The sequence below is a fragment of the Octodon degus genome, unplaced genomic scaffold (genome assembly GCF_000260255.1).
Source record: "Octodon degus isolate 3935 unplaced genomic scaffold, OctDeg1.0 scaffold00213, whole genome shotgun sequence".
Taxonomy (NCBI): domain Eukaryota; kingdom Metazoa; phylum Chordata; class Mammalia; order Rodentia; family Octodontidae; genus Octodon; species Octodon degus.
In genome coordinates this window covers 1,468,669-1,486,890 of record NW_004524789.1, presented here as the reverse complement: position 1 = coordinate 1,486,890, position 18,222 = coordinate 1,468,669, and the positions used below count along the sequence as shown (strand labels likewise).

Here is an 18,222-nt window from a genome sequence, read left to right as displayed (position 1 = left end):
TCAAAGTCAGGACCTTGTGCTTGCCAGGCAGGTGCTTAAACCACTGAACTAGTTCCCAAGCCCCACTGTATATAATTTAAAACTAGAGAAAATTTTAAAACAGTAAATCACTCTTAACTCTGCCATTACTTGAGTCAGTTCTATGCCCCAACACTCTTTCCCCCTCCCAGGTAGATATGCTTTTATTTTTGCCCCAAAATGAAATAACAATAAAGTTACTCTCTTATAAGTATCATATTTTAAAGTATTAATATTTCATATCATTAGTTTTTTTTTTATTAAAAAAAAAAAAAAAACGGATTGCAGGTCCCACCACTGAGAATCTAAAACAAGTCTCAGCTAGGCCCGGAGGTTGTGTTCCAGCACGCGTTCCGACCTAGGGCTTCTTTGCCGCATCGGTCCTGCTAGAACTTCTAAGAAGAACGCTGCAGGCTAGGATACTCAAGAGCTTTGAGGGTCTGGATTTGATGGTCGGTTTTCTAGAAGACAGCGACGTAGTTCTTGGAGTATATGTGGTTATAAATCCGGATCACGTGAGCTGGGTGGGTGGGCGGCGCTACACAGACGTTATGCCGAGACTAAGACTTTTCTAATAGTGTGCAGAGTGTGAGCCGTAGAGAGTTGGAAACTCTTGGGTTTCCTTCTCATATATTTATGAACTTCACCAAGGACCAAATTCCAGGGAATGGAGCAGATATAATGACAATAGAAAAGGTCCATAAAATTAAAAATTATAATCAAAACAGTGATTATAAAAATTATAATCATTTGTTTGGAATTGCATTCGTTCGTTGATAGCCACAAAAAAATTATCCTCACTTCCCATCTCCCGTGTGCGGGGATCGAACCCCCTTGCTGCACTCTGACTAAAAAGGCACTTTAATCCCCTGAGCTATTTGGCCAGCCCTCAACTATTTAGAAGAAAATTACTAATTTTAACCCCCACCTTAAAGAAGCTAGCTGAGACCAATTTGGACACCATTTATCATAGATATTATTATATATATATTATAAATAATATATTATCATGTATAAATATTTCTAGATGAAAAATCTACTAAATTCTTTCATTCATAGTTTAATCATCCTATTTGTGCTTTTCTAAAACCGATGCTAATGTGAAGCCAATATTTCCGGATACAAATTAGGCAGCATAACCTTAAGGCCATACTCTTAGGTAAAATGAATTGAACACACACGTGCAAATGCCACATGGTTTCTCTGGTGTGAGAAACTGAAAGTGTAAAGAAGGGCCAACGTGTATAATAGATGCTGTGACGTCAAAAGAGCATGTTCAAGTGGGAAGGGGAGCTAAGGAGAGGGGAGGGAAAAAAGGAAAACGTGAGAAAAGAAGAAATGGAAGCACAGCTTTGTAAGTATGGAGGAGAAGCAGGGTTGAAGGGTGGAGGGGAACAAGAGGGGTTAAGTTGTATCACGTCCAGGTGCAAATTCCCTATGAGGAATGTGATCATTCTATGGACCTAAAAGTGCCCAATAAACTCAATTAAAAGAAAAACAAGTTAGCTGGCCTCTTGCAGAAATAGTCTAACAGAAGGAAATGTGGACGTCAGAAATGAAACTCACGTTTCTAGTGAAGATGCGTGTGCTCCATGCCGACCCACAGCACCCAGCGTTCTAGGAACCATGGCTGCCCACAAACCTGAATGCTAACTGAAACCTGCGGAGTTGTGCACGCGTGCACAGAGTATGTGTGCGTGTCAGGCAAGGAACCGTGAACAGCCCTTCTTTCAGGAGCTTGGTAATGACAGGTGGTCTTCAGTTCTCTTGTCCCTTCCATCACAGGAGTGAGCCACTTCATGGCCTCAAGCTGGCTTCTCCTTCATGGAAGGAGCGCATCCTATTCTAACCAGGATGAAAAGGGCAAAGGTCTCCCTGCAGGCCTGTCTTTTCACAGGAAAGATAAAGCCTTTCTGGAAGTCCTACCTAACCAACTTCCCCTTAGACCTCATTGGCCAGAACTGAGTCAAGTGTCTGTCTCACTCAGAGGCTGACATGAGGATGCCAAGCACAACCAGCCCTCACTTAGCCATGCAATCGAAAGCCCACTCCCGATGCCGAGTCGAGGCCTGCTTGGCGCAGAAGTGCCGTGGCAAAGGCTAGCGGTTGTCATTAAACACTGTATGTGGGTATTTTGTAGGTTCTACATGTACAATATAGTTTAATATTGTTTAATGTTCTATACATTTCGCATGTTCCAATGCTACCCCAGTTTCTACTACCAGTCTAAAAAGATACTTTTCCTATAAAGACAGGATACATGAGCATCACTGTGTATGAAATCCCAAAAGTATTTAAAGTTTCCTTCTTAGAAAATGTTTGAAAGAAAAGAGAGACTGATGGGAGAAAGGGGAAAGGAAGGAAGAAAAAGGGAAAAAATATATACACAAGACAGTTAAGATAGTAACATAGCTCGGTTCTCTTAGTTCACTGAAAAGAAAGATTTGTGCTCATATTGTTTGGGTAATATTTCATACCTACATCTTCTATTCTGAGTAGCTACTATGAAAATAAAATATATAATGCATTAATCATTGATAATCTCCTATCTGCCTTATTTGAAACTTTTATTTTGTTTCTATTCTTCTCTCTAAAATGAATTTTTAAAAAAACTGAAGTTTCCTTCTGAAGAATTATGTACTCAAAATGTCCAGACTTTGAGAGAAAGAATAGCTTCAAGCTTCTTTTCATCCCATACATATAAACTATTATTCAAATATTGCCTTCAGTGCCAGCCCCGCCCACTGGGCACACTGAGACAGTGACTGAGACTGGCGTGGTGGCATGCACCTGTAATCCCAGCTCTTGGGAGGCTGAAACAGGAAAATTACTACGAGTCTGATCTATGTAGTGAGACCCTGTAGTTCCTGCAGACCCTGCAGATCTTGTCCTAAATGCAGAAAGAAAAACAAATACATCATGTTCAGATACTCTTACCAGGATGCAGCCTGGTAAGGGCTACGTGCCGGCCAAGCACTGCCCAAACACAACAAGACAAATGGCTTTTCCTGGTGTCTGCTGCTAGATTTTTGTTAACTTATGTTTCTGAAACTGAAGCATTCTAAGCCACTGCTGTACAGGAGGTATTTAAGGTCATTTATAAAAATCTAGTAATATAAACTGTTGGCTCCTCACAAAGCACAAATTGAGCCTCAGAAATACCATCGAAGTGCATCGGTGCCTTTGATCTTTGGGTTTGCATAATGATTTTTGCCAGCAGGGTGGCTTGGTCCATAGATTACAGAACAGAAAATTGGTTGTTTGGAGAAATAGCCCAGCTCCACCTGAGGCATCCCACCTGAAGGAACTATAATGCATCTAACTCTCACATATTTTTTTTTCTAAAGCAAATTTCTAATTCTTGTGCTTCTCCAAATCTAAGTGAACAGGTAGAGTGGCTGTAGGCAGGCTCAGCTCTTGTAGAGGTGGAAGAGTAAGAGCCCCTTAGGGAGGTAGGACTCGAGCGACTACTGAGAGCTTAATCAAGCTGATGCTGTAGGGAACAGATGGCTGCCAGGAGAAAGGCTACTCTGTCATCCGCTCAGCAGACGGACTTGCGCGCTCTGTGTGTGAGCTCAGACCCAAGTCTGCCACCTTTTGTGTTGACAGCAGGACCCAGTAACCAGATTATTCAAGGATATGTGTTGGTAGCAGGCAGCAGTGGAAAAGTACAGGCAAGGTCCAGAGCCGTGTTCCCGTGCTGCGTCTGTCACTCAGTGGAAGATGTCCTTGGTTCAGTCATCTGACAGCTGTGATCTTAAATTCCTCCGCCTCATGTGGGATTCTTTTAAATCCCTGTGAAATGGCTGAAGCGTCTGTCCTCTCCTGAAGGTGGAATTTTGAGCCTCCTTTGACCAAGTGACTGTTCAGTTAGCCGAATTTTTCTGTTAAGTGTATTTTGAGTACAAGCAATATGTATAATGAGCATTTCATTCCAATTCTCTTTACCCAAGATGATGTAAGAAATGCCAGTGTTAGCCGAGGAGATAGCTCAGTGGCACAGGCATCTGCCTGGCAAACACAAGGCTCTGAGTCTGAAGGGGCCTTTTTTCCTAAATATATACAGAGTTATCTCCAGGTTAGTACCTTACAGGGTGACGGAGGCTTACAGAAGTGAGAGGTGTGAGTAGGGCAAGCAGAGAAGGCACATGAAGAGGTTGACGATACTCAGGAGTGTGTGGTGCGGGGGCTGGGCCAAAGCCTGGGAGTTGGGCACTCAGAGTTCTAATTTCAGCTTCTCCACTAATGTGCCTGAGACTTTAGAAGGTCTGGCCTATTTAATCACCTGTGCCTCAGTTTCCGCGTCTGCCAGCTAGAGTAAACGCACCCCTGGCTGAGTGCCTGGAATTGTGAACACACTGATTAGACCCATAAAAATAAAATGCTAGTTCCTAGATGTCCTCACTTAAAGTGCAAACATTGACAAGAGTCATTCCCTTAATAATCCAAATGTGAATGTGTTAGGAAGTTCATCCCAGGGTGGAGACGGAGCCAGCACGACCATGCCAAGGGCCACGGCCCCAGGCTCCAGAACCAACGCTGCGGGCAAGTTCCAGCTTGGCCCCGGAGCAGCTTCTTGGATCCCACAGTGTGCTCCCTTGGGAGGGTGACTCAAAGTGCAGGTTGGTTCCTTCGAGCCAGTGGTAAAGGCCCAATCCTCAGTCACTACATGCATTGCGGCCAGGAATTGTTCGTATTACAAGTGTCTATTTAAAAACCTAGTCAGCCAGAGCGAGGAGTTTGTTAAAGTGATACTTAGGGAGCGCTCACTGTGCTGCAGGCTCTATACCCATATTAAGTGCTTTCCAGTGTCTCTGGCGCTTCTCATGAGACGCTCACCAATTGCTGATGTGGAAGAGGATTAGAGTGAAAGCAGGCTTCGCCTCTGGCTCCATTGTACCGGCCTTGCTTGTTTTTGTAGCTGTGCCTAAATGACTGTCTATACTCTCCGAGTGTTCTTTTAAGCCACCTTAAATTTTTTCAAGAGTAAAGTTAAAACTAGCCGACAACATATTTATGTAACGCGTTTTGGTTCTGTTGCTGCGCACTCCTGCAGACCTGCTCCAGATTCACTCGGATACTTGGGGGGGAAATCATGCCCACTCAGTAGTGTCTGGGAAGCTCTAAAACTGTAGCCACCAGGAAGTTACTAAGCCACTTAAGAGAAGCATAAAAGCTTTCAATAAGTCCACTGAAAGAAGTATTTAGAAAAATATTTATTATCAGGAAATCTTACACATACTCCTATATTCACAGATAATCCTCACTAATTATATATGTAGTGTGATCAAAACATAGTGTCTCGGGCCAGCAAGATAGCTCAGTGGGCTGAGCCCCTGTTTAGGCAAGCACAGGCATTGGGGTTCGATCCCCAGCACCACATGCCACTCGGGCCTGCCCGCAGGCATGCTGAGCTGGCCACTGAGACCCCATGAGGTGGAGCTCACCTTAATACCAGTGTTAGGGAGGCTGAGGCAGGAGGATCACTAGGAATCCAAGCTGCTCAGTGAGACCCTGTACCAAACACATTTAAAACATGTGTGTGTGTGTGTGTGTTTTATCATATATATATGATATATATTATAAATTTTAAAATATATTGCAGCAAAAGATATATTGTCATTAATCAGCCTCAGAGTGCTGTGCTTCTCTTTGTACACACTTATCCTATTGCCCTTGCCACTTTTTGACACAGTTATGGACCTCCTCTTTCCCAAAAATCCTTACACAAAGTGATCAAAACCACGGTGGATGCTGCTGCACGTGCCATCCAACAGAAAGACAAGCTCATGAAAACGTTAGTGTGTCCTCAACCGCCTTATTCACAAGCTCTGTCCTTGTGCACCTACCGGCTCTTCCTGAAAGTTAATGCTTTGAATTGATTCAGGGTAACAAGGATTCCATGGCAGCTAATTAAACACACCAAAGAGCCTGCTATAACTGCTTCATAAAGTGGTGAGAACCACAGGATAGGTTCAATGTGAAGGGTAGTGTTTTAAGGTGGATCCATTGTAATGTATTTTTTAGTACAATATATTTAAAAATTTAGGGGACCTGAATCCTCACCCCAGCCAGCACACAGGCCCGGCGTGTGAGTAGGACCATCCGGGGCCCTCCAGACCCTCATTTCAGCCAGCATAGAGTCCCAGCATGTCAATGGGACTGCCCAGGGCCTTTGGGACCCTCACTCCCACCAGCACCGAGGCCAGGTGTGTGTGTGGAACTTCTTCCATCAGACCGGCCTGATGTGGAACCCTAAGGCAGAACTCCCAGCAAAAAGGCTAGAGGGAAGACCCACCCAGCTGATCCACGAGCAGAACATCTAGCCAGAGTGGTACAGTGGGTTCACTTCCAAGGGCTGCAGCAGGAAGAAGTGGAGCACAGCAGCCAGACCCAAGCCACACCCACCTGGACAAGTTTGAACTCAGTAGATCCGGACCTGGTGCTAAGGTAATAACTCTACCAAAGCTCTACACCAAAGGTCAGAAGACAGTGCTGTACAAAATGACAAAGAAAAGGAGCAAAATGCATTCTCAGGCCCTGAACCCACTAAGAACAAATGCAGGACTCAATAGCATTGAAGAAACTGGAAACCACACACCTGAAATAATAGCATCTGAAGTAAAGAAACAACTGCAGAAAGGTGTAGAGGAAATCAGATCAGAAATAACTTCTGAAATAAAAAATGATAATTATAATGAAAGTAGTATTGAGTGAGTCTAAGAAAGACACAGATTTGAAAAATAGAGAATAGAAAAATGATGGAATCCTTGAATGAGCAATTTAGGAAAGAAATAGAATGCATGAAGCAGATTCAAAGTGATACACAGGAAATTAAAATCTCAATCACAAGCTGGCAAAACTGTTTGAATGAAAGTGAAAATAGACTTTCAGACCTTTAAGACACCATTGCAGCTAGTGAAAAGTTAAGAAAAGATCTCTTCAAAACAACTAGGATGCAGGAAAAAATAATTTAACATCTGCAAGATGATGCAAAGATAAACAAAATAAGACTAATAGGCATCAATGAAAAAGAAGGAGTCAATACAAACGATATGAAAAGAATATGGGCAGAAGCAATAGCAGAAAACTTCCCAAATATGAGGAAACAATCTGACATTCAGTAACCGAAGAATACAGAACTCCAAATAACATCGACCTAATTAAAACCACACCCATTCATATAATAATCAAGATCCCAGAAATTCAGCAAAGGAACAGTATACTGAAACCACTAGAGAAAAGAAACATCATCTTTAAAGAAAAAACCATCAGAATAATGGCAGATTTCTCTTCACAAACCATCAAGTCAAGAAGAGCATGGAGCAAAGTACTTCAAGCCTTGCAAGAAAACAAATTCCAACCCAGACTGATATATTCTGTAAAACTCTGTTTCAAGTTTGATGGAGAAGTGAAATACTTCCATGACAAAGAACAACCAAAGAATTTCATGACAACAAAACCACTCCTACACAGACTACTAAAAGATATTCTAGAGAGGGATCAAAATGACCACAACTCCATGAATGAGAATGAAAAGAACCCACCAAGTAGGGCAAGCAATTAAACCCAGAAGATAAAGAGGCATACAACAGTGGTCTTTAAGTTATTCTTTTGTGTGCTCACTTCGGCAGCACATATACTAAAATTGGAATGATACAGAAAAGATCAGCATGGCCCCTGTGCAAGGATGACACGAATTATTCTTTTGTATGCAGCAGCAAAATATTTCCATCAGCATAGTCTACAAATGGATTTCTCCTGCACCATACGGGTCATGATTCTGTCCAGGTTTACAGGATGGATATCAAGGAAATACAGTAGCTCAGTCACACGAGTGACACCTGGACACCAGTAACTCATGGACACCGTCTACGTCCACCACATACTAGAACTTTGTGCGATATCCTATCCCCAAATTGTTAGAGATTCTGGTCATATATTTGTCATTCCAGTATTTTTGTTATGGTTTATTCTTAGTAATTCTTTACTGTCATGAAAAAGTTTTCTTAGTTGATAATTTTGTATATACTAACAAATCCTGTGTGAGTACTCCAAATTGATCACAAATTCATACATATGATACACTACATTCTGGCCTCTTAGTTGGACCCATAAGTTAATTTTAATTTTTGAATATTATTTTGAAATGTTTAATTTTGAATTAATAATTTTATGAATATTGCTTAATTTTAACTTTTGTTTTATGGTTTATACTGTTTCTTTGACTTACAATCTACTTATAAGACATGGTATGATATTTTCTCCTAGTATTAGAAACTTTAAAAAATGTATTTCCTTTTTCCATAGACTTTATATTAGCTCTTCCTTGTCTTTTACACACACACACACACGCACACACACACATGAAAAAAATATGTACTATGATTCTGTTTTGTGGAAATCTTCAATGATTTTTTAAATGGTTTCATCTAATATAATTATATTTTATACAGTCCTGTATAACTACCATTTTGAGAGCTCTCTGTTCTTTATCCAGGAATATACAGCTACTTTTCTTACCTTCTGGATTATGGTCTTTGTTATTTTCTATATTCTATGTCTAGAGGTATTAGAATTTTTAGAGTTTGTATATCTGAAAAATATTTTACTTTTAGTTCTCAAACGTATGTTTGTGAAGTATAAAATTCAATGAGGACAGGTCTTTTTTATGTCAGTCCTTTGAACAAATAAGTCTAGTCTTTTACATACTTGCTCTTTTTTTTCTAATATGGAATAAGATGCTATTTAATTTGTTCTTCCATAGCTAATATTTTTTCTATGTATATGCTTTAATGATTTTTTCTTTACAACTAATTTTGGAAAATTTCAGTTTTGTGTATCTTGGTATGATTTTATTCATATTTATTGTGCAAAAGGTTCATTTTTCTTGGAAATGTGGTGCCATAATTTTAACTAAATTCAGAAATTTTAAATCTTTAAATACTTATTGCCTACCCTCTTCCACCTTGAGAATTCTAGTTATATAAATGTAAGTTTCTTGATTTGGGTACAGAGAGAACTATTATATGACTGATCTGTAAACTCTTTATGTTTATCTTAGACAATTTTATTGTTATATTCATTTGTTTATAAATAATTTTTTACAATATGCAATATATTATTAATCTCATATTACGTATTCATTTCAGAAATATTTTTCTAAAATTCACTGTCTACATCTTATCTCTTTCACATTTCAATATTTGCCTACAATTTTAATTTGCTATATAATTATTGATTTTCAACAAAGTTAATAATGAGAAAAATTAAAAAATAAAAATTTAAACATCCACTATAGTTTTAAATGATACCACATACTTACGTAATGTGGGCCAATTGTATATGTGGTACAACACTATCTTCAGAGGCCAAGCTATGACAATTACTAGTTATAAGAAGGATTAAATTGATTAAATTTTTATTATTAGGCCTCTTAATTATTATAAAATGATGACTCATCTTAGAGAAATTTTTTTAAAAAGTTGTGTAAAGCAGTGTGGCATTCAACAAAAAGTTTGTTTTCTTTACACTAAATAAAATCCTCAAAGAGCTTTCTTATTTACCTGGGGATTTGTTAACATTTCCAAATCTCTCATTTTTTTCTATAGAGTGGAATAATATGGAGCTGTTATGAGTTAAATGAAAACATTTAATAATAATCAGTCAACAAATGTTAAAACTACCCCTTTTCTTGGAAACTCTTGGTGCAGACCTGCTGAGAGAGGAAGAAATTACCTCTTTCTTGTAAACTGCTTCTTGTCCTTAGATGATTGTATTTTCTAATATGATGGATACCTTCTCCTTGTTTTGTTTGCTCCCATTTTTCATTATGCACGCAGAGCGCTGAGCTTCACTGGGGCAAAGCTGTGCAGGTGAACAATTCCCATCACCCACCTTCCCTTCTAGTTTCTTATGTTATTATTATTTTTTCTTGCAGGGGATATGTGTCCAAAAATGCATTTTGATCACATTCAAAGCATGTGGACCCATCTTGGGTATTTGTGAATTGTTGCTGCTAATCCTTGATGTCAGGTTAAGAATATTTTTTGATAATAATTTTTACTTCATCAAATTTCTTACAAAGTTCATTTATGAAAAGCATTCAATTGCAGTATGGGACATACTACAATTGAATGAAGAGAAACCACAGGCCTTTATTTTTACAGTGTCAGAGTACTGTATCATAATTCAACTCCATAATAAGCAAGGAGGTTATGTAGAAGCTTCATTAGTGACATGATTTTTCATATATTTACCAGAACCTGAAAAGAAAGAAAACAAAGAAATACATACCTCTGATCTAAGTGGATAAATGAAACTAAAATACTGATAAATCTGTCAAGTTCACTTACCATTTTTATATATTACACTGCTAGGACTTTAGGCAATAGATCAAGAAACAGAATGTTCTAGAAAAGAAACTTTAAAAATTGGTAAGCATCATGTTCTTTTTCCAGAAGACATTTTATTGAGTTGAATCAAAGGTAGCTTTTTGGCACTGCGCAGCTCCCTGGAGTTCTCCAAGTCCTCCTTCCCTAATCCTGAGCTTGGCTAGATTGCTATTGGCAATCATCAGCTTGTTTGGATCTTGCACTATATTTGACTCTTGCCACCAGCAGGCATTTGAGCTGATTCTGCCCTGCCTTTCTGTGGATAATTTTTATTTAATCCTTCACTGCTGTTCAGTTTATGTAAATCCTGAAAGTGAGTTGCAGTGGTTAATAGGCTGCCTACAAGAGACCGCTATTAGAAAATGGACCAGACTGCATCCTGACCTTGCCATGTGTTCGACTTTAACAAGTCACCTTCACCTTCTCTTCTTTTGTGAAATGACAGTTAGATTTGAAGCCCCAGGTCACATGGAGACAATGCCAAAAGGGATGTCTGGAGGATTCACCAGGTGTGGGCAGCTCAGATTTGTATCTGTAATTGTCTAAAATTTTACTCTTAATTTGTTTAATTCAAAAGTGAAGCTACCTGCGGTTAACTTTTCATTGCACTGCCTTCTCTTTCTAGCTTTCGCTGCGTTCCTCACGTCACCGCTTTTCTCCGTAGCAGACATGACAGAAGCTCAAATCCTGACAGTCATCCTAAGCTTCTCTCTCTCTGTCCTTCATGTACCCAGAGCCTATAAATTCTTCCCTTAATGTCCCTGAAACCTTTTCTTCTTTGCTCATTTTCCTCCTTTCTCTCCCTTTCTTCTTTGCTTCCTGCCTTCCTTCCTTCCTCTCTTTTCTCCTCCTCCTCCTCCAGATCCTCCAACTTCCTTTCCTCTTACTACTGCTTTCAAATCTTGGCCCCTCCAGCTCCACCTTGGCCTGCAGCCACGGCTTCCCTCCCTCAGGGTTTTCTCACCTTTCCTCCATCCTACTTCCTTCTGCCAGATTCATCCTGAGCCTGGGTCATGACGCACTAACTGTGGCTACCCTTCTCAGCTCCAGCGTCTTCGGTAGGCTCCACTGGAGGGAAAATGACATCAACTCTGGACTTGACCTGTCTCCACCGCGGCCACAGCAGTCTGCTCTCCGTCTGCCAGTGTCTGCACCCTGCTTTTTCCTAGGGCTGTGTGCACAGCATTCCCAAGGCTCTTCTTCCTTTCCCAACTCACCATCCCATGGAGTTTTCTCAGTCCTTATAGCTTACAAGGATTGAATTTCTTGAAGTAATTCTGCTCATTGTAATCAATTCTGAACTTACTCCTGCTTAACAGTGTGTGTGTGTGTGTGTGTGTGTGTGTGTGTGTGCATGTGGGCGTGTGCGTGCGTGCATGTGTGTATGTGTGTACGTAGTTATCTTCAAAAGCAAATAAGCTACGTCACAGTTTTGACATTTCACCTGGTGCTTGGTGTCCTTATCCATGTTGCTGGGTTTACTGGAAGGCAAGATCTTTAATTGTATCAATTTTGTTGTTCCTAGAGGAATAGTTCCCAGACTTTCGCATGGTAAAGAAACACTGGAAGAGCACATAACACTCCTCTGGGCCCCGCCCTACAGACACAGGGTCAGAAGGAGCCTTCGGCATCCAATGAGTCCCATGGGACATTGATGCCGCTGATGCCTTTGGGCGTCTCCCCAGCAAGGGTGATGAGTCGGGTCCCTATTATGAACACTGAATCTGTTGTTCCTCTTTTCTTCTGTCCTCACTCATTCTGTAACTTCTTTCTTTTAGATTGACTTTGAAGACGTGATTGCAGAGCCGGAAGGGACCCACAGCTTTGACGGCATCTGGAAGGCCAGCTTCACCACCTTCACTGTGACGAAGTACTGGTTCTACCGCCTGCTCTCCACCCTGTTTGGCATCCCAATGGCGCTCATCTGGGGCATTTACTTTGCCATTCTCTCTTTCCTGCACATCTGGGCAGTTGTGCCATGCATTAAGAGCTTCCTCATTGAGATTCAGTGCATCAGCCGTGTCTATTCCATCTACGTGCACACCTTCTGTGACCCACTCTTTGAAGCTATTGGCAAAATATTCAGCAATATCCGCATCAACACGCAGAAAGAAATCTAAATGACATTTCAAGGATAGAAATATTCCTGATGTTTTCCTTTTACTCTTCTCGGTGCCGATCCCGAGTTTTGAGCTGCTAGTACAGCAGCAGTTCATGAATGATGTGGCTTGGTCCAGAACAAAGAAATCACTCTCCCTCTCAGCTTTCATAACTAGTATTTGTCTCTCCTAAGCGATCTCATCTATTTTTGGTGGTATGAGTCTTTTTAAACCCATTCCAAGTTTTTTCTTATATTTTGATTTCCATGTGGATCATTGTTTTACTGGCTAAAATATGAATGTATCATTGAAAGATAATTTTGGGGAAATGTAAAAACAAAAAACCTGAGGAGGAGAAAAAAGAGAACCAGTAACCTCTACCGCCTACTTTAGATGTTGATTATTTTAAGGAAGTGAAGATTCCAGGCTATGGCCATGGTTGTATAGGTGTGCAGGAAGATTATAAGCAGCCATTCCCCCAGCAGCACCTGAGCAGTCAGTGAATTGCTGTCATTTTCCTTCATGATCCGATAGGATCCTGAGGTCCTTAGGAAGTTAGAAAGTATGATCCTCTGCCTCTGCAAGATCCCACTGATGCCTTACTTTTCTTAAAATTTTAACCTATGATATTTTTGTGCCTGAATAGTGGTTCTTATGAGGCCGTGGGACTTCAGTGCCTTCCTACCTTCCACACTTGCCTTTTCAAGTAGGGTCTAGCTCAAAAACAAGTGAGTAGCTCCCTGGAAGACCAAACTTAGGAATTCTGACTCTGAGATGCAGAATCTGGTGAAGCTCAGATCTACAAGTGATCATGTAATATCTTTATCCACGGTGATTGTGGTCAACATCAGCCCAGTGAAATAAATTAAAGTGGACAAATGCGGCTGATGGGACTGAGCCCTCTCTGGGCCGGCAGGGGTGGAAGCCAACTTTTCCTGCCTCTCATCAGAGTAATGAGGTCAGCGTGTCTATTCAGCGTCGTTTATTTTCAAGAATAATCACGCTTTCCTGAATCCAAACTAATCCATCCCAGGGGTGGCTTAGTGGCTCTGATTGTGTTCCCTTTTCGGGTGGCCAGTGGGCCTCCAGGGAAAGGCTGTCAGAATGAAAGCCATTGTGTGCGGCTGTCGGACCTGTGGCAAGCACGAGCCCTCCTAAGCGGGGCGCCCCTGGCAGCCCTCGCTACGCTGTGGCACTGGGCCCCTCCCACTGCTGGGATCCTCTCACCTAATCCCGTGGTCATTTGTTCAGAGAGATGGGGTGGGGGGCAGTCAGAAAAGACTGAAGGAACTTTGCTGGAATAAGGTCAAGTTTTTCTGAACTCAAACTGAGGAATTTCACCTGTAAACCTGAGTCATACAGAAAGCTGCCTGGTGCATCCCAAAGCTTTTCATTCCTTTGCTCATGTTGCATTTGCGGCCCTTGGGAACTTTTTTAACCTCCAGTTATGCTTTTATGTTTATTTTCATGCACTTAATGAAACTCTGCTTAACTTTTTGCTTCCCTTGGTCTTCCTGACCCTTTCCCAATCTCTTACGTACTTTGCCTGTTTGCATTTAAAACAGACACTGGCATGGGCATAGTTTGACTTCAACCTGTGTCCATAACCGAAAAATGTACTCTATGCCATACTTTGTAAATGTAAAGATATTTTTGTCTTTATATTAAAAATCACTTGGGAAATGACTCCGATTCAGTCTGTAAACTGTGTATCCCAAGACATGTCTGTTCTACTTAGATGCTTAGCTTCTCGTGCAAATCAATTGCTGGTCCAAACGATTGCTGAAATTTTATATGCTTACTCATATATTTTACACTTTTTTATCTGCATGTCCTATAAAGGTTATAAATCTGCACAATAAAAATGTTTAACAGTTAAGATGCCTTTTTATTTTCCCCCAAATAGATTATTTATGTGTCAGTAGGTGTGTGTGTGTGTGTGTGTGTGTGGAGCATGAGTACAGTGTGCTTGTGTGTCCATCTTTGCAGTGTGTCTGGGGCTGGGGTGGGGAACTGGAAATTTTCTATTTTCCAGTTCTTACAAAGTCATTTGGAGGGAAGAATCTTCCCAAGAAAGTCGTCTCCATGCATGTGTTACTTCAGATAAACTGTAACAAACAAAATTTTCTGTAGCTTATTTATATTTCATAATTATCTAATGTGAGCCCCCAACCTTGTATGATACATATTAATACCATCATTTGATTGATGTCACAGTTTGCACTTGGAGTACTGCCTTGGACCTAGTTGTGATTTAACTAGTGTTTTTATCAGGCAACAATTTATTTTTGTTCTTGGCTAGGTTTATACTCAGCATTTCTGTCTTAGTGAAAATTGTCTTGAAACGGGGAGAGAGAGAGAGAGAGAGAGAGAGAGAGAGAGAGAGAGAGAGAGAGAATAAAGTATAACAAGAGATTTATCATGAAGACTTCCCAATTATGGAAGCAGACAGATTCTTTTCTTATGGTACGGACAACTAAACTTGGGACCTTGCACTTGCTGGGCAGGCACTTAAGCCACTGAGCTATATTCTCAGCCTGAGGCAGACAAATTCTAATGCTTTCAGAGTGAGCCACAAGCTGGAGAAGAGGGAGGGCCAAGAAGTAATTCCAGGACATGGCCAGTAGGATGACAATCCAGGAGAATTTAGTAAGTGTTTCACTTCGAATCCAATAGTAGGAAAAAAATTATCCCAGTTAGCAGGCAGTCAAACAGAAGCGATTCTGCCTGTCCTTCAGCTGACTAGAAGAACAAAGCCCACCCACGGCAGAGAGGGCATTCCGCTTTACTCAGTCTACCAATGTAAATGTTAATCTCACCCAAAACAGCTCAGCAAAAGACTCAGAATAACGTTGAACAGAACATCTGGACATCTGTCTACTGGTGCAGTCAGATTGACACATAAAATGAAAAATGAATTTTGCAAAGAAGCTCTCCCGAGTTCTCCCTCCCTGAGATGTGTTTCTTGGTACTTACAGTTGCCCTCTTTGCTGAGATGCAGAGAAAGCGTTCAGGTTGCGTAGACGGCAACTCAGATTGATTTCCCGGTGTGAATCTGCTCCCAGGGTGCACATGGAGAGCACCCGTCTGTACTCACAGAAGCATCTGAGGTCCTGGCTGAAGCTGAAGCTCCAGTTCAGGCAGAATACGTGACGTGCCTTTAGACACAGATTCTCTTTCTTTTGGCTTTATCGCTTGGATCTCTAAATGAGTACATACTAACAAAATCGGGGCTTTAAATTTTGATTCAGCTACACATATGAAACAGTTCCATCTCTGGACACACATGACTACACATCCATGGCTTTGAGGACTTGGACTCTGGGCTGCCAGAAAGAGCTTTGAACGTCACATAATGAGTAAACGCTGGTGACATGGTAATGTACGTCAGGCCAGTTGCCTGCGGCGCTCTCTGAAGATCTGATTCATGCCTTTCCTAAGGTAGGTGTGGCTATGCAAATGTTCTGGGTTCTAAATTACCATATTTATAAAGTTGAAGTAGGAGGAGCATTAAGACAGACTTTACGCACAATGAAAGGATGAAACCATAACAGGTTCATTTTATGGCCATATTAAACATATTAGACTTCTATATCTAAAAAACAGTAGAAACAACACAAATGACAAAAAGTGCTCAGAAAAAAAGCATGTGTTAGACACAAGTACACACACTGTGAGGTTGGCTACCCTTGCCGTAAATCACCAATTTGTAAGAGCAGTATTAATCTTATACTTCACATGTAGCAAGGTTGTCATTTGCATTTCAACTGCCATCTTTACTGCTGCCCACTACTCACTCTCAGTTGAGACTCACTTTGCTTACTCTCTGTTATCATCACCATTAACTGCACATGTTGGTGTCAGTTCAACTCCCAGACCTAAGACCTGGACTTCACACACTCATAACTGGCTTTGTACATTACTGGCTGGGTAACCAGGCAGTTTCCAAAGCTATAAAGTTGGGATGATAGCGATGGTGTGGATGATATGGCTCTTGGGAAGGTTGCATATACTAACATACTTGACACCTAAAGAATAGTATAAATTTTAATTACTATTACTTGTCTATTGTTGAAGTTTAATGTGGCTTCCCAGGGCCACATTAAAGAAGAGAAAATGTCTTCAGCCATGTATAACATATATGATAGAGTTAACATGTAGAAGTACAAAACTCCCTTTATACTATTATGTTTTTATATAACATTTAAAAGGTCCACATAAAAACTAGTGGGATATTTGATTTTGCTTTTGTGAAATGGATGTATCTGTGCCTGGTCTGATGGAAGTGTTTGTAATTCTTAGTGAGTTTTCAAGATGCTGGTGAGAAATATTTCATCGAATTTTCTCTTGCATGCTTCATGCTTGAAAATAGTTGTTAATAAAGGTACACGCTGCCCAAAAGTGGTAACACGAATGAGGCATGACTAGGAAGCAGGCAATAATGTTCTCCGGGAAGACAGGTCTTCGAAGGTCTGAGAGAGACATGATCAAAGTTTTCACGGGTTGAAGGTCTCCCTGCAATTCTAGACATCTGGAACATAACCACCAACAGCCATTTACGTGCTAGTATTAACCAGGTTCTATGGGAAGCCAGCACCGCCTCATAAGCCAAAAGCCATTAGATAGACTTTTGCTCTTTCTATACCACAGCTGCTAAAAAGCTAATTTAGCTTATTCAATTACTTTACGAACTGACACAACAAGTGACCCCAAGTTTAATAAACTAATCAAACCTCTATGTCTCTCATAACAATAAACACCGTGCCTCGCAGGCCTCCGGCCATCGGTGCTCCCTGCGCTGTTCCCGCGCAGCTGCGAGGGCTGCAGGACTTCGGACCTGTCCGAGCTTCAGAGCGCGCTGAGCCCCAGAGCACTCGGCCCGTCCCTGCGCCCTCTGCTGTCCCCTACACAGTCCGAGATCGAGCACCACGAGATTAAAGTCACTGAAAGAAAATAAATCACAAAGTTATATGATAAAGCTAAAGTTTACTATGGTATACGGCTGAGTTACAAGTGTCCAGGTTCTAGTCGGACACCACTGACCTAAAAGCTTAAATTTTGACAACATAAAAGTTTCACAATGGGGTACATTCTGTCATATAGTTTAGTGACTTTCGAGAATAAAAAATGACCAAGTTCTAAGTAAACATATAAAGTCCAGGACAGATTATTTCAATGACAAAAAGAAACACATTTTTAATCAACCATTTTATTTATATGTATTTAGTCAACAAATTGTAAATTCCAATAGAATCAGATTACATACAGATAATTGGTAGAACCATTTCACCATTGAGATTTGATACTATTTTTTTTTCTGTAGGTATCTATGTTCTTTACTTGACTTTCACATCCATGCTCGAGTCTTCCAGTTGCTTGAACAGCAATAAATTTCTCTACATGCTGTTCATCACCCAGTCTACAGGAGCCACTGCACACTCTCGTTATAGGAAAAGGACCCTCTGATCTTCCCACAATGCACAGCGATCTACTGATATGGTTCCCATCGTCCCGTCTGCTAAAATGGATCATTTCCATTCCCGTTCCCACTGCCGTCCTGTTCATGTGTGCTCTGGGTCTTGTCCCGTGTTTTCCCAAGGTCTCTGCTTTCCTGGTTATTTCTTTTCATTTTTTTTTACTAACAACCTCTCCCAACTTGCTGGGATCATTCTGATTGGCCCACAGATATCAGATATATCTTTCTCATATAA

The 18,222-nt window shown here is 40.8% G+C and overlaps 1 protein-coding gene and 1 pseudogene across 3 annotated transcripts in view; both read left to right on the top strand.

Annotated features, from left to right (window-relative positions):
- The window catches only part of Cav1 (caveolin 1), a 46,727-nt gene extending 32,337 nt beyond the window's left edge, over positions 1-14,390 (top strand). For all 3 annotated transcript variants that reach the window (XM_023705060.1, XM_004644859.3, XM_023705061.1), the window contains exon 3: positions 12,191-14,390. In XM_023705060.1, coding sequence (XP_023560828.1) covers positions 12,191-12,532 — 342 coding nt within the window. In that variant the 3' untranslated portion in view covers positions 12,533-14,390. The remainder of the gene's footprint in view (positions 1-12,190) is intronic.
- LOC111813692 lies at positions 7,637-7,749 on the top strand (annotated as a pseudogene).
- Positions 14,391-18,222: the final 3,832 nt, after the last annotated feature.